This window comes from Silurus aristotelis (genome assembly GCF_946808225.1).
Source record: "Silurus aristotelis genome assembly, chromosome: 25".
Lineage (NCBI taxonomy): Eukaryota > Metazoa > Chordata > Actinopteri > Siluriformes > Siluridae > Silurus > Silurus aristotelis.
Genome location: NC_139598.1, coordinates 7344922 through 7363110, shown reverse-complemented (window position 1 = coordinate 7363110; position 18189 = coordinate 7344922). Strand labels below are relative to the sequence as shown.

Below are 18189 nucleotides of genomic sequence, written 5' to 3'. Positions count from 1 at the left end.
GATTGGCAGTTAAGGCATTCAACAGTTTCTTTACCAAGCCTTAGTGTGTGTTTATGTGCTACAGCCGTAGCATCAATACTGAGGTATCACACCGATAAGCACCCTGATAATTACATGTAATTGATAAGGCAAATCTACACCTGGCACTAGGATGACTTGCAACAGAAAAAATGTGATTAGTGTGAATCAAATGCCCAGATAATACACATATGTCATTATAGTGTGCACAAATGTGGTTGCCAGAATATTACATTTTAAAATATGATACATTTTGTTTTGGACTGAGATTATGGGAATAAGTTTCAAATATTGTTAGTAGTAGTAGTAGTAGTAGTAGTAGTAGTAGTAGTAGTATTGGAATAAGATTGGGAAGACAGGACAATGTTACTTTGGATCATAATTAATGCACATTTTTAATATTATATTTTTTAGAGTTTTCAAGTTCGGGATTTTCATGAAAAAAATAAACATTTTATGTTGAGGTGGCGTTGTCTTACAGAGGTTTTAAACTAACTAATTAAAGATGGGTATATCCTGCCATTGGATTGTTGCTCAATTGTGTTCACCTGTGTTGTGTTGTGTTGTGTTGTGTTGTGATTTTTGTATTGTTGGCTGTTACTTGTGTTGAATATGGCTTATTTTTGTTTGATGTTGAATACTTGTGTTTTAACCCCTGTTGTGTACTCAGATGATTCTTGGATGCACCCAGATATAGCACTAAGTTTACTAACTTGTGTTCTGCAATATTACAAAAACCCAAAGCTTGTTTCTGTATTCAAAACTTGAAATTATAAAGCTGGATTTCAGTGGCTCCAGAGATGCTGTACTTCAAATTCCAAGCTAAGGGGCCATTTTCTTTAGGGTTTACCAATTATATGTCAAATATTATAGATCCGTTACAAATGATCAGTTATAAGCCCTTGTCAAACACATTTGCACACAGATTCCATTAAAAATTTGCAAATTGCTCATATTAGTTTCTAAGTGAATATTTTAAATGAAGAAAGGTGAAGTTGAGTTAACTTATTTGTATTGAACAGGAAACTGTTATTTGAACCAGCCATGCATACAGTTGTTTTTTCAGTGCTCCTGAATCATCAACCTGACACATTTCTCAAAAACTACAGTTGTGATTCAGTGTGACTTTTTACCTGATTAAACCAGGCATAGTTTTTATATCATGGGGAGGACAGTCCTCAAAAACAAATAAATATGAACCCAGCCTCAGACAAATCAGTCTTCAGTGTGTTACTTGTCTTTATTATATTGCGTCAGCAGCAAGGCCGCCCATGTGTGCTCTCAGCAACAGAGACGTTGTGGGTGTTGGATGCGTTCATGGTGTAAAGCTCCAGCAGCAGATGGTCGGGGCGCTAACCCAATTAATTCTAACGTTCTTGACAGATAATGTCCCAACAGAACATATACCACCCTCTAAGAGAATATGGCAGAACAACAAAAAAGTCCTTGCAAACTCACATATTCATATCCAGCAAGCCTTTTTTTCCATGTTGCATTCAGTTGTGATAAAGAATTTGCCACACAACTGACAGGAGCAGCAGAAACCATAAAAACTGGGGCATGAGTTTCCATATTTCACTTTTGAACCCTTGACTAATTTAAAGCACCTTTTCAGATGGTTATTAACATCAAAATGTAAATATAGTGAAGCCTTCAAATATTTTATCTTTGTTTTTAATTACTTTTACTTAATACTTTTTAGCAAATGACTTCTGGTTAAGTACACAGGTGAAGTTTCTATTTATGCTTAACATGTTAATCCTTTTCTATATAATTTCATATGATAAACTTTCTTTCGGCTTCTCCCATTAGGGGTCGCCACAGCGGATCATCCGTATTCGTGATCCGCATGTTTGATTTGGCACATGTTTTTACAATGGATGCCCTTCCTAACGCATCCCCATTTATCCGGGCTTGGGATAGGTCAAGTCAAGTTTATTTGTATAGCGCTTTTCAAAACAGACATTGTTTCAATAGGCACTAAGAGTGCACTGGCGTGTGCAACCTTAATGGCTGGGTTTGGTTTCCTGACCGGGAATCCAACCCGGGCCGTGGCGGTAATAGCGCCGAATCCTAACCACTAGACCACCAGGGAACCTATAATTTTATATGATAAATACACAGTTGTAATTAAAGTTTGGGAGGAGAATGACTTGAGACAATTCTTGAGACAGAACACAGAGTGTTAATGTTCTTTGTGATGTTCTTGTCAAACTGAGCTACTTTCAACTTGTTTGTTTTTCAAACCAAATAAGTAAATCAAATAAGTACGATTTTATTTTTTTTAAAGTAGCAAGTAATTGCATAGTGTCGCAACCCAATGTAGGTTTTTTTTGTTTTGTTTTTTGTTTTCTATAAAAATCATTGTTACACCATATTTCATTACTTCAATTTAGCATTTCATGACCACCTTATATTGTGTGCTTTATTTAAAAAACATTAAATAATAATTTTGTGGCCGTTCCAGTCACTTAACAGTAGATACAGCATTTTTCACTCCGGATAAAGTTTAATGATGCAGACAGAAGGACACAAGTCCAGGGTCCCTTTTCTTAAAAAAAAAAAAAAAAAAAAAAAAAGCTATTCTAAAAAAAATTCTGGCAAGGTAATTCTCTGAAACATGAGGTTGTCTGAAGGTCAGATAACTTAAAAGAGACTAAAATTGGTAAGGTGAAGCAGACAGTAATAAAATACAAGAAGTAAAAGTAATTGGTCCATTGGTTGCTTAGCGGTGTTACAGCCAAGTTTATTCTCAATATGGAGTCCAAATCCACCTCATTTTATGGTGTGGGTCAGTGAAACTGGTTCCCTTTTATTTTTTTATGATGTAACTACTGAGCAAAGCAGCAGGATAAATCGTGAAATATGTAGAAAATAGAAATATGTTATCTGCTCTGATTTGGTCAGATGCTGTGCAGACAGAGAATTACCTGAAGAATACATTGGTTATAAGTGAAAGTTTTTTTTGAGCAAAGCTAAAGAATTTTTTTTAAACGTCCAGGGCAATCACCAGACCTGAATCAAATTGTTCTTTTTACTTGCTAAAGGCAAAGCTGAAGGCTAAATGCCCAATGAACAAGCAGGAACTGAAGACAGATGCAGTAAAGGCTTACTGGATGTAAAAAAAAAAAAAAAAAGTTTAAGCCTTCTGGCAATCAAAGAATTTGCAGCCAAGAACTGAATAGGACTGTTTAATTTGTGTTTGGATGTATTTTTGGATTTAACTAAACCTAAGGTAAAGCTGAAAGTTTGCACTTTATTCAATTTTTTCATTCATATCCAATACATTTCGGTATATACTTTATATACAGTATGTTTAATATATAATGTTTGGGAGGTTCTGCTTTTGAGTCCTGGATATTTAATGACAGTTAGACTGGTTTCATCATGCAAATCAATGAACCATGCATGGTTTCATTTATATTAAAAGTGATCAATGATTATATGATTAAGCAGATACATTTTGTACCATTGTAACAAAAAGATTGTATGTTCTTCAGTTGTCCAGTTTCAAAATAAATGGCTTTTTTAGTTAAATAAATTTTTTTTACATTTCTTACTACAGATTTGAGTTGCAGTGATTAATCTCAAAGTGTGCAATTTTGCCATATGCAGATTAAATTCAGGACATTTATTATATTATATACATTATAAATAGATCTATAACTTTTTTTTTTTATATATTTTTTAAATATTATACTGCCAAAAGTTTTCATATTTGATAACTGAAAAAGGACAAAAAATACAAATTCATACCATAAGTATAAATAGGCTATTTTATATTTCAGAGCATCAAGATTTTTCCTTTTTTAAACTTAGCATTTATCTAATATACTCTTGTTAAGCTTTTTTTGCACAGGTATTTTTTTGCAGATCTTTGCAGATAATATACCAAAAGGAAAAACCTTTTTTTTATTTCCTTTCAATTTTGATACAGTCATGGATGCAGTATTTCCTGTTCATTTTCAATGTTGTTAAAGGTTTTGATCTTGAAACTACTAGATATGATGCACCTTGCCTGTGGTGCAACAAAAATTCTTTAATGTTTTAAGAATGAAATGAAACTACTTATCATCAAATTTACATTCTGAGAGAAAGCAAGTTTTGTCCCACTTTATTTATTTATTTTTGCCCACTGTATATTAATTGCACTAATCAGTTTTTAAGTAAAACATTTTTTGTGTCTTATATATACCAAAGCACATTGTTAAATGTATACTTTGCATGTAGATGTATAACATGCTATTGATTACTTTTCTATAACTGTATGTCCTTATTTTTTCTTATTTTTTCTTTAAACATTTACTATGTTTCTTAAATGCACAATGTGTGATGTCTGTTCAGAACCTGGCTTTTTGCACACTAACAGTGACCGATGTTAATTTCTTGTCTCATGTTTGTGTTTTTACTGCTTATGATGCCAGTACAACTTGCATAAAGAAAACTTTTTGATTAAAGGATTTTGTGCCTAAAAGGAACTGTGGTTTAAATAAATCCTGAGAATATACACGTGCTCCAAAATGTGTAGACCAAGCATGAAAGTGTCTTTTCAATTAACACTACCTTTTTATTCATCCCAAGAACTAATGATGTTTTCCAAAAAATTCTCATATTAAACAGATCATAAGGCAGCTGGTCCCTCATGGATGTACACTAATTTGCCCTTTCTTACCTCAAGGGGAAGCTGTGTGACTTTGAACAGAAGGACAAAGCTGCAATGGTATTTGATGTGAATAATTTTATGCTAATGATTCTCTTCCTTGTTGTCCAGATGTTTGCCCAATCACTGTGAGCATGGAGGAAGGTGTACTCAGACTTGGGACACCTTCAGCTGCTCTTGTGATGGCATCGGGTATGCTGGAGCTACATGTCACACCTGTATGTACACAGTCTTTTAATTCCATTAACTTACTTCAGTCTCTTTAATAAAATGAATTTGTTGAACATGTTTCAGTTTTGCTATTGTAAAAATGTCCATTACTGTCCATTCTTGTCTACTTCTGCATAATGTTTTGGTTATGTTATTTAAAATAGGATCATATATAACTAAGGTATTTTACACTCTGTAAAAACCCATTTCAATCAGGTTACTCTGCCCTCCAACTCCCATTTCACCTTTTCCCCTATAACAAACATTTTTGGTTTTCTGTTGAAAAAACTGTACTACTTTGTGTCTAATCTGTACACCAATTGTATAGATACTGTATGATATAATATAATATAATATAATATAATATAATATAATATAATATAATATAATATAATATAATATAATATAATATAATATAATATAATGATAATATAATATAATATAATATAATATAATATAATATAATATAATATAATATAATATAATATTACCATTATTTTAATATAAAGCTATATTATTCAACCTGATTTATTTTAATTTTTTTAAGTCTACACCGAGTTTGGTCTTATCATGAATATTAGCTTCTATCAATAGCTTAGCTCCTAGAGTAGCAGCTATCCAATGTTAGGAGCTATAACAAATATTGTTAACTGTACTAATAGATGATTGACGTTACACTCATCTCAGCGTGCCTATTACTGATCATTTATCCCACCACAGGTGATCTAAAAATGTTTTTTCAAACAGTACAGCGAACAAAACTATCTTTATATTTGACCCCTATTAAGCAGAGTTACACTTTATTGTATTAAGATTAAATGTATTTTGTATTTTCTTGAGTGATGTAGGACACTATGACACTACTGAAATACAGTGGTACTGAACTGAGAGTCAGAAAAAGGTCACCTGTACAGCCTGTCTGCAGAGACAACTGGCGGTACCTGAGAATGTACTAGCGTGCATTGTGCAGTGTACAAACCCGATTGTAAGGACACTGTACAAATTGTAAATGAAAAAAGGAATCCAATAATTTACAACTCTCATAAACTTATATGTTATTCACAATAGAATATAGATAAAATATCAAATTTTAAAAGTGAGACATTTTAAAAAATCATTTTGGATTTCATGAGAGCTACACATTCCAAAAAAGTTGGGACAGGTCGCAATAAGAGGCCGGAAAAGTTAAATGTACATATAAGAAAAAGCTGGAGGACCAATTTGCAACTTATTAGGTCAATTGATTGGGTATAAAAAGAGCCTCTCATAGTGGGAGTTACTCAGAATTCAAGATGGGCAGAGGATCACCAATTCCCCCAATGCTGCAGCGAAAAATAGTGGAGCAATATCAGAAAGGAGTTTCTCCGAGAAAAATTGCAAAGAGTTTGAAGCTTTTTGCTCATCATTGATTTGGGAGTTTGAAATACTGATTAGGAAAGGTTGTTTGAAAGTTACTTTTTTTATTTAAATGAGCTGTAAATGCTACATTCATAACCAAAAGCTTATGTTTGCTTAAAGCTGACATAGAGCAGACCAGGACATAGACATGGATGTTTTAGGTTAAGTTCTTTCATAGACATTCAGAGTTTAGAGACATTTTTTATAGAATAGTCTTTATAATGCAGACTGGCTCAAACCTTGAAGCTTGTTTTTTCATTCTATTGATTTTGAGGCTACATGAAGGACAGATTCTTTACAGCAACACCTACACTACAGCTAAATTGAATTTTATTACCACTAAATCACTCGACATCTAACCTGAGCTTCTTATGTGTGTTGACGCTTCCTTTCGAAAAAACTCCACAAAGAGGTATCGTTTACATAATGCATCAAGCTGCTCTGCTTCGAATAAACTTTTCATCAATTTGTTGGTTGAATGAGATCAAACAGGGCACTGAGATGGTCTTGACCTGAAAATGCATTGCAGAGTCCTAGTTGCATTACACCTATTTTCTATGATGAGTCATATGTCTTGGAATGTCATGTTTCAGTGCCACCAAACATCAGGATTTTGATGCTGAAAATGAAACTATAGTCACCCATTTGTGCAAAATGCCTTACATAATATAGAAAACAACATATTCAAATGTCCAAAAGCATATAAAAATGTATAATAGCATATATGTTGTCATATTATATTTGTGCTCAGTTGCTTAGGAGTCTTTCTTGAATCATTCTTGATATTTGCAAACTAGAAAATTCTCAAAACAATTTGTACAAACGGCACAACACATGAATATCAGTGTAGGATGTGTGTAAGGTACAAAATGTGAGAGAATGGGGATATACAAATGTACAGTATGTGATGATTACTGAAAATGTACCCTTTTACATTTTAAATAATATTTGTGTTTCTGTTTTCGCTGTTACACGTGCTTTAGTTTTGCAATTATGTTCTCTGCTTTGTAATGCATTCAGCACTTATTGAGCATGAAACACTTTTGCTTATTCAGGTTTTAAACAGGCCGGTCAGTCTTATTTTCTCTTGCCTATAGCCATCTATGAGCAGTCGTGTGAGGCTTATAAGCACCTGGGGAAAACTTCAGACTTCTACTGGATCGATCCAGATGGCAGTGGACCTTTAGGACCGTTCAGAGTCATTTGCAACATGACAGGTAATTTATATAGTAGCATCCCAACGATTCCATTATTCAAAACAAATTTTATTTCCTCAGTTATAAAACACCAAATTCATTTTGACAAATTATATTTATAAATGTCAAAAAAAAACTACAGTGATTCATATTGTCTGAGTCAAAATTTGATCTCAGTCATTAAGATTTTGATTTTTTATTTGTCACAAACATAGTTATAAACAAAATACAGCTTGGAGTGAAATGTAAACCTGATCGGATGAGAAAAATTGTGCATTAAATTATAAAAACTATAAAGATAAGATAAGATAAGATAAGATAAGATAAGATAAGATTAGATAAGATAAGATAAGATAAGATTAGATGGCACATTCACTTTTTAAGTATTCAATTCCTTATGCATTCATTAGTTCGAAAGCATTGCATATTCCTGCTGTTTTAACAATCTACTTCTTTAAATAAATAAATGTTTGAAATTTCTGCTTGCCATCTGGTTAAATGAGTTATATTCTTTACCCAGTGTGACAGGCTACAGAAACAACAATTTTGCCTATTTATAAGCCAAGCCATGCTAAGATTTAAAGAAGCAAAAACATGGCATTAATATGCCAGAGATTTGCCTTTAACATCAGTCTTTGAGTCAATTTGGAGCTGTTACAGAGCAGAGATCTTAGATTCTGTTTTTAAATGTCCTGGCGATCTAAACAAACATCATCCATTAAATTAAGTAATGGAGCCATATGGAATGTGTGAGATATCAGCACATGAAATGCTGTCAGTTTATGGAGCACATGGCATCTTCAAACAACATGACAAATCCCTGCAGTGAGCATCAGAGACACTGATTAAATCAAACTGACTGGCAAATTCCAGCAGATACAAAGCTCAGGGAACTGATTCCAGAAACGGACCAATAAAGCATGAAGTAGAATTTTTAGGTTAGAAAATCAAACATTGTAACTAAGCAAATCAAAAGCTAAAATATTTGTCTATATTGTAAATTTTCCATTACGAAGCTCTGTTGAACTTTATCACTTTTCTTTTTCATACTTTCTAGCTGCAGTGTTAACCTCATTTTCATAGTTTTCAGGTATTAGTAAATACAGATATTCAAGGAAAATTGTGATGCAAATATACTAGTTTGTGAAGCAACTTATTAAAGAGCAAATTCACAAAACTTTGGCATATTTCAAGTAATTGTGTTAATGAAAAGCTACTAATTTTCATTTGTTTTTAGCCCTCAAGCACAAAATATATAAAAAAGTATTACATTGGCGATCAGAATACATCGTTAGCATTTATAAAACTACAAAATGCATTATGTAAATGACAAACTTCTTATTACTGTTTTATTTTTGTATTTTAAATGAATAAAAATTACAGTTTTGATTCCTAATAACAGAGGACAAGGTGTGGACAATGGTGGTGAACAGCCTGCCAGCTCAGACAAGTGTATCAGGTTCCAGCAGGGAGAGACGCACAGTGCTGCATCTAAACTACAGTGCCACAACAGAACAGATCAGCGCCATTACGGATGCTGCAGAGCACTGCGAGCAACACATTGCCTACACCTGCCGCTCATCACGTCTACTTAACACACCCGGTATGAAACTTGTGCCTGTGTGAGTAGGTGTTTTACTCTGTACATGGCAACCAGGTAATTGGAATTCTGTGTGTGTGTGTGTGTGTGTGTGTGTGTGTGTGTGTGCGTGTGTGTGTGTGTGTGTGTGTGTGTGTGTGTGTGTGTGTGTGTGTGTGTGAGAAACTCTGTGCAGTTGGATTAAGAAGAGATATATTTTCTGATGTTTTATGTTTGGGTGATATCATATATGTAAGAGTTTTTAAAGGAATGGGAACTTTTGAACTTTGTAATATTGAACAGCAAATGTTAATTAGAAAATTCATTGGTAACACACACAGTAAATGCAACTCACAGAGCTCGGCAAGCAGCCTGTGCATTACCATGTTAATGAATATGGCCTTTTTTAATCCTATAAACTTAATTTCTGACTGCCCACAAAAACAGTATTTTTTTTTTAACTGTCCTAATAATACCACCCACCCCCTAAAAATTTTGTAATTAATTAATTAATTAATTTAATTAATGTAGATTTTCCGTCTATTTATCATTAAATTGTTTGTTTTCATCAGCATTTTTAACACGTTTTTTAATAACTTCTCTAATCAGACCAGAAAGTCTAAATGAAAAAAATAAACAGAAAACTGACTGGCTATCTCTGTAGGTAGTCCTTGGTGTAAGGAGTTCATTGAGCTACATTTTTTACATAACTGCAAGTAATTTGATAAGCCACAACAGAGAAAGTGCTACAGAAGCCAAGCTCATTTCCTGGATAGAAAACTTCAGTTGCTGATCCACAGCCAAGTTTTTCATAAAATGGTTGGAAAGTGCTTTGTTCGGTCTGATAAAAATATTCAGCTGGCTCTAAATAACCTCATGAAATTATTATTAAACTCTTTTTTATGATTTTATGACTTTGAATTTTTTTTCTGTAGAGTTTCTCCATTCTGACACTTATATAAACGCACACAACTCTCTAAGGCATCTAGGTTCAGCCAGCAAGCCAAGTCTGTCAAGCTCTAAGTTAATTCAAAGCTCATTAAATTCAATTTCAGCAAATTCAATATATTTTTTTCTTTTCAGTCTTCAGAAGCACTATAGTTGCCTTTGACAATGGCTTGTTTTATAAGCATGTGGTTGTACAAATGCAGGCTTTCATCATGAAAGCGACAGACAGATGAAATCAATCCCATACATCACAATCAATGCGGTAATTATAAAAGAAATCTGAAATAGTGCCTAGAATTTAAAGGCATGTACTATACATAAATCAAACCATAGTTGCCTCTGCCAGGAAGTGAAGATTTGGACATAGTTTTTTTTTTTTTCTTTTTCCACACTGATTAAATTGTCCTATGACTAATCCCACTTTGAGCCCTACTGTAAACCTGTGCTGTGATTAGTAAAGTTTACATGTGTAAACATGAGCATATAAAAGAATCTTGGCATGGGTTGCATAGAGGAGTTTCTAAGATCACTGTTAAGAAGTTCATCCTTTAATCTACACATTAAAGAAAGAGGTTCAGTGCTGTGATTTTCTCAAGAGAAGGCTTCCTCAGCTGTCTAATATACTGATCAAACCACTGTTAGAAATGATTCTGCTACTTAAGGAAATGTTTTGCCATAAATGTCAGCTTTAAATTATAGTTGCACTTTAGTAATGTTATAATGCACTGGGTAAAGTAGACTGGTATCCTTTAATACATCTTCAAAATGAGTCTGATGCAGGAAAAAATACCGGTGCCATGGAAAACATCCTACATTCTGTGTAGTGGTTATCCCTTCTGGCTTTAACTACTTCAGACCCGTCACACTGAGGTCAGTGAACTGAAGTAGTTGGAGCACTTTGTTTTGGCAAATCTAGATCCACTGGTTAAACCTTCTCTAGAGCCACTACAATTTGCCTACCAGCCTCATGTGGGCGTGGATGATGCGGTCATCTACCTGTTGCAGCGTGCTCACTCTTTCTTGGATGGATGGAGTGGTAATGTGAGGATAATTTAATACAATAAAACCATTTCTACTGATTGAGAAACTGCTCAGGATGGGTGTCAGCATGTCCATTGTGTCCTGGATAGCTTACAGTTAGAAAAGCCCCAGTTCTGCCATCTGCAGATGTGCTCTGATGACTCTGCAGTGGTGTGGTGTATTAGGGATGGACAGGAGTCAGAGTACAGAGGACTTCTGGACAGCTTTGTGAAGTGGTGCACCAGGAACCACCTGCATCTGGACATCATTAAAACCAAGGAGGTGGTAGTGGACTTTAGGAAGGGTAAAACTACCAGTAAACCTGTTATTATCATGGGTTAGGAGGTTAGGGTTGTGGACAACTACAAGGACTTGGGTGTTCACTTGAACAGCAGATTAGACTGAAGAACCAACACCGGAGGGGTTGAGTAGACATTATTTGCTGTGGAAGCTTAGATCCTTCAATGTATGCTGGTAAATTTGTATCAGTCTGCTGTGGCAAGTGCCATTTATAGTGATGTGGTCTGCTGGGGGAGCAGCATCAGTGCCAGGGATGCAGGCAAGATCACTAAAATCAACTGCAAGGCAATACATAATCGGACACAAACTGAACAGTTTGTAGACAGGGAGGGATACTGTCTACCCAGACACCCCCAACAACACACACACACACACACACACACACACACCTGCTGCTGCTGTAACACAATCATTTCCCTGACGAGATCAATAAAGTATGTGTAAGTCCAAGTCTAAAATCTGTCTCAGAAATGGGGGTTCCCTTTCAGAGAAATTATTTTCTCAATAATTGTATTTTGTATTGATTGTCATATTTTTTGTTCTGTTTTGCTGTTTTGTTAATTATATTCTGTGGCACAAACTCTCTATAAAAGTTCAATTTGAACTTTCTCATTTATTCCCTAATAAAATCGCCTGATACAAGGAGAAATAAATCTCAAAAAATATGCTTTGTAAAATGGCATCTACATTTTTCACGTTCTATTGTTGGTCTCAATTCTGCTGCCAAATGAAGCATTGACTCAAAATTGTACCTGATAGTGCATTGAGTCTATTGGTTTTTATGTTAAATTGCCATTCCTTTAATTTTATGGTCAAAATCATCCAATTCCAAGTCCATGAGGTTTGGATGGGTCATGCTGTTTCCAAATTGGAACTGTGCACATGCATCATTGAGATTTCTGAAGACTTGCTCAAATGACTGTGTCTACTGCTTTAGTTTGCTTTTGTTTTTGTTTTTTTTGTTTTTTTTATTTTTATTTTTTTTAAAGGTGGTCAGTTGTGCTATTAAGCCCTTCTTGCCCAATGTTTTTGAAATTCTTCCTTGTGCACCTTAAACTCACATTTCTCACCCATGAAATGATTGTTAATTAGCAAGAAGCCAGGACAGCAAAAATACGGCTTAAATATGTATAGCTTAGTCAGGGGAATATATCAAGACGTCTTTAATATAGGCACTATTTGACTAATTTCCTCAGCATGTTCACAATGCATCATTGATGAACCACTAAAGCACTGCTGAAGATGAAGTTATGCCTATATGGCATTTTGCAATTCTCAATGTTATCAACTTGTAAAACGCTGACCAGATTGTAAGTGGTTTGTAGGTCAAGTTTAGTGAAAAGTTTAGCTTCAGGTAGCATTCTCCATGAACACTGGAAATAAGCAACAGCATATGTATAAATTATAAAAAAAATAAAAAAAAAAAAATGTGTAAAATGTAAATAAAATCAGAATGCAATGATGATGATGCGATGATGATGCAAATCTCATAAACACATTTTATTTACATTAGAACATAGAAATCATATGAAATAATGTTTAAACTGAGGAAATGTACCATTTTTATAAAATAAAATAGTTATTTTGAATTTAGATATGGGGCAACAAAAATCTGTAAAAAAAAAAAAAAAAAAAAAAAAAAAAAAAAAAAAAAAAAAAAAAAAGTGTTATTAAAATTAAATGGTTGAAGAAACATTTTAAACCTAATTAGCATAATTGGCAAAAAAGTCAGTAAGATGACTGTGTATAAATATTGTATCTTAGAGAGGCAGAGTCTCTCAGATATCTAGATGGGCAGAGCATCACCAATTTTTAAAAGACTGTCTACAAATTGCAAAACAACTAAATATTGCACATATTATCAAAAGTTTTAATGAATCTAGGTGAAAATTAATATTGGATGCCTGTGATCATCTTCCCTCAGGCGGCACTGCATTTAAAACAGTCATGATTCTGTAATGGAAATCACTGCATGGGCTCATTAGCACCTCCAGTCTATGAACATATTTTGCGAACTTATCAACAAATGCAGGTTAAATTTCTATCATTCAAAGAAAAATGTATGTGTGAATATAATTCAGAAACACTGCTATCATCTCTGGGCCAAATCTCATTCGAAATGTACAGAGGGAGAGCAATTTTTTAAATTTCTTTTTGGAAACTATGTAAACCACGTCCTCTGGACTAAAGAGGAGAGGGGACATCCGACATGTTATCAGTGCTTAGTTGAAAAAGCTGCTTCTCTGATTGTAAAGGAGTGCATTAGAGACCATGGAATGGGCAGCTTGCACATTTAGAAAGGCTCCATCAATGCTGAACGGTATATGCAGGTGTAAGCAACAAAGGCATCCATTCAGAAAATTTCCTTTTCAGCGAAGGCCTTGCATATTTAAACAAGACAATGCTTACTGGATATTGCATCTATTACAATAGAATGACTGTAGTAGAAGAGTCCGGGGGCTGAACTGGCCTGCCTGCTGTATAGACCTTTTACCATTGAAAAACATTTTTAAAACAACAAAGGACACCCAGAACTTTTGAGGAGATTGGATCCTTTATTAGACAAATATGAGGCAATATTCCTCTCCCAAAACTTCAGCAACTCTCTCCTCAGTTCCCAGATGTATAAGCAGAGAAGAAAAGAAAAAGTGGTAGCTCAGTGAATAAGACATTGAACTTCCGATAAATGGTCATGAGTTCAAGTTTAGACAGATCATTTTACCTACAGCCATTAAAAGTGATGAAGTGTCGATGGGTGTCTTGTCCTATCATCTCTGGGGTCAAGCTTACAGCATATCAGTGTGGGTGAGAGTCTGCACATACAGGAACAGTGAAGATGAATCATGCTGCAAAAATGTGCCATCACAATCAGAGCAATCAGAGCATGACAGAGCAGCACAGTTCATAGATAACTGGCAGCTGCATTAAAATGCAGTTTATCTTTTTTGAATACAGAAGTGATTACCAGACCTCAAATGCCCCACACATGTTTTAGGCAGATAAGCTCACAATCAGGTGCTTGTTCTACATAGAAAGATGTTTACATAGAGTTTTTGCCATTTGGCTACCAGTAGAAGGAAATCATTGACCTATAAACGTTGCTGCGATCCAACAAAAAGATGTCTGATACGTTATTGGTATTGAATTATCCTATTAACTCTCCTATCTTCTTTTTTTTTCATTTGCTTCTATGCAAAAGTTAGAAGTTGTACTGCAATAGTACTTGTATGCAGGAAATCGCAAAATCTAATGTAATTTTGAGCAGCATACATTTGGCATTTGTTATAATAGGTTGATTACAGTGATTATACAACAGAACAGATCTAAATATTTTCAATAGTAATACTAGATATGACTGATTTAATTTAATGCACTTTTGTTGTTTGTATAGCAGTTTGTACACAGGAACTTAAATAGTCTTAAATTTAAGTATTAAATAGATACTTCACATAGTTTAAGCCTAAAAAACAGATCGATACGTGCTGTTGTTTAAAAATAATAGTTTATCATCTTTGATATATTAAAGCTTTGCTTTTAAATACACCGATCAGGCATATTATAACATTCTAACATTATGACTGGTGAAGTGAATAACACTGATTATCTCTTCATCATAGCACCTGTTAGTGGGTGGAATATATTAGGCAGCAAGTGGACATTTTGTCCTCAAAGTTGATGTGTCAGAAGCAGTAGGATTTATTTGAGCAAATTTAACACGGGCCTAATTGTGATGGCTAGATGACGGGTCAAAACTGCAGCTCTTGTGGGGTGATCCAACAGACGAGCTTCAGTAGATCAAATTCATGATGATGTTTTTGGCTGCAAAAGGGAACCAACCCACTATTAGGCAGGTGGTCATAAAGTTATGCCTGGTTGTGCATGTTTATTTTTCAAATGAATACCTATTTTTAGTTACTTATAGTAGGTAAACAACAGTTCCTGGAGCTCTTTTTGTCTTTTAATGAGACAAAATTACAGCTTGACATTATATCAAAAGAAGACTTCACAGATGTTGTGTAAAATTACACATTTAAAAAAATAACAATGTCTTGTTCATTACAAATTTTTTAATTTTTTTATTAGAATACTGTATACAACAATCAAAAACTATTAGAAATTGAATCTAGCTGTGAATTCTAAAAAGAACACATATGTCTGCTCCTAATTGAGAGACAAATTGATTGATAGCAACTACAAAGTCACACCCTTTATTATTATTATCCTTTTTTAACCATCACTTCTTATTTTCTATCATTCTATTTATGAAAAAGACATTAACTCATTCACTTAGCTACAAGGAAATAAAAGTCATACTGTATCTTTATAGTCAGTTTTGTATCATTATAAATGGCAATGAAACCCATCTCACACAAGAGTTTTACACTGAAAATCATGTATTTTAGAAAATTGATTTACAGCACGTATTGCACATTAATATTCATTAACTTATAGATAGACTTTTCACATTTTCTTTTAAATAACTTTGTTATAAATTTAGGCAGAAATAGTGTAAAAAAAAATTCATGCTTCAGTTGCTATTTTCAACCAGGTCGTTTAGTTTATAATTCCTAACTTTGCAGAAATTTTCCTACTTTGTCTTTTTTTGGGAATACTTAGGAAGGTTAAAATAAAGTCATGCCGCTGCATTCTGGATCAGTTGCAACAAACTGTCAAAACCTCGCATAGGCAGACCTGCCAGAGGCGAGTTATCATCTTGAGATGACAAGGGACAGAACAATCACCTCAGTGGCTCGTGCGGATAGAAATTTGTTAGAGGAATGTTATTCTATTTATGTCTAATACAGGATTTTAGTTGATAAAAAGTCATGAATCTTCTTTATCTTGTTTTTTTGTTGATTGATGATTTTTAACTGGTGAAATGGACTGCAGACAGGACAGTTCAGCACCTGGACTCTTCTACTACAAAGCAATGCTGTATTAGCATTTCTAAAATATGCAAGGCCTTTCCTAAAAAAAAAAAATAATAGAAAAAAACGCCATCTGGGCGACCGGGTCTCAAACTTTTCCGCTTTGCTGTTAGGCGACGATCACTTTGGTCGTCGGATTTCCAAACAAATTGAAACGGTATTCGTTATCCCCATGCTGTCTGAAATTAATCCGAATGTCTACAGATATAACTGGTTCCTGGGAAAACATCCCGCACCACCATTTATTTCCCTGGGCTTCCTCTCCATTTTTTCCCACGTTCCCACAATTCAGTCTACCGCCGAAACCTGATTGGACAAACAGTCTGTACCTCATACAGGAAGAAAATCCATTGGCTTATTTTTGATACCCAATCAAGACACAATATATTCTTACAGTATAACAATAAAAATTTTCATCAAATGGGTTTGAAAATAGACTATATCTTCATATAGATATATTTGCATGATATTTGCATGATATAACTTTGCATGATATTTGCATGATATAACTTGTGGATGGCACAGTGATCTGTACTCACCCACAGTGCATTCTGGATGTGTTTCTAAATCCATGCAGTGTGACTCTTGCCTGTTTTAAATGCAGTGTTGCCTGGGGGCCCACAGATCATGGGAATCTGAAATTGATTTCCACATTGAAGATATTTAATGTCGGAACATTGTTAGGGAACATTATTCTGAAATTTGTAGATGGTAGATTTTTTTAAGGTAAGTGAACCTCTTTCCATTTTCCTCCAGCTGTTTCGCAACATTTATTTTTACCAGCATTTTAATTGCCTTCATCCCAACTTTTTAGAGACATGTTGTGGCGATCAATTTCAAAATGACCTTATTTTTTCCTAAAATTGTACATTTGATATGTTCTATTGTGATATAAAATATAGGTTTATTATTAGGTTTATAGGTTTATTATTAGCAAATAAAATCATTATATATGTTTTACATTTTTCCCCATCTTTTTTGGAATTGGAGTTGTAGACCACTTGCTGTAGTAGTGTTTAAAGTAAGTGTTCATTAAAAACTAAATATTCAGTAAGTAAACACATTCAGATTGCTTTCCTATGAGACCAATAAAGCAATAGTTGCCATTTCCACAGTAGAAATTGTGCTCTGCAAAAATTCAAGAGATTGCTCCCAAATTCATAAAGTGTAACCTTTAGGAAATGTTAGATATATTTGCATTTGTTTTAGTTGTGTCTCACTGAGGCATCTTTATATGTCTAGATTGTAATTTAAATATGATGCCTGGTTGTGTTTTAGTTTCATTAGTAGAGATACAACTAATGTAATGCTGTCAAATTCTGAAAGTAAAGTGTAGTGAAATAAAATGTATTATTTAGTTTCCAAGAATGAATGTGTATAAACCGGTTTACTGCCTTGTTGGTGATTTGGAGAAGAATCCTTGTCAGTGTGGACCAGTGTGTTAACCCTATCTAACTCTGCAGTCAGAAAACAGAGGCGTTGAATCTAGCCTTCAATGGACAGCACTTTACTGCGCTATGACGTTATAGTTTGGGGCCCATTGATTGGGCTTGCTTGAGTATTGCATTAATGAGATTGTGTTTCCCTGTTAATTTGAGTGCAGACTTGTGCCTCTCACAAACTAATGATGAGTAGGAAAAAAACAAACAATATTGCACAACTGATCTCCAGACAGAAATATGTGTGTTTTGCATAAGTTATTGCATCATTACACTCGTTAATGCTTGCATATGCTTGGAGTCAGCACAACTGGTTTTGCAGGCAGAAGGGGATTTAGCCTGTAGAGGAGATTTGACTGCTAAAATCTGAAGAGGATGGAAAACTTTTCACTGCTCATTATTATCACTAATAATAATAATAATTTATTGGGATGAAACATTTTTGTGCAAGGCACCCAGATAGGTAGTTCTTGCCAATTGCCACAGTTATGAG

The 18189-nt window shown here is 34.2% G+C and overlaps 1 protein-coding gene across 2 annotated transcripts in view; it reads left to right on the top strand.

Annotated features, from left to right (window-relative positions):
* The window catches only part of LOC310719776 (contactin-associated protein-like 2), a 245626-nt gene that overhangs the window by 144402 nt on the left and 83035 nt on the right, over window positions 1–18189 (top strand). For both annotated transcript variants that reach the window (XM_083529850.1, XM_083529849.1), the window contains 3 exons: window positions 4790–4896; window positions 7384–7503; window positions 8885–9085. In XM_083529850.1, coding sequence (XP_083385976.1) covers window positions 4790–4896; window positions 7384–7503; window positions 8885–9085 — 428 coding nt within the window. The remainder of the gene's footprint in view (window positions 1–4789; window positions 4897–7383; window positions 7504–8884; window positions 9086–18189) is intronic.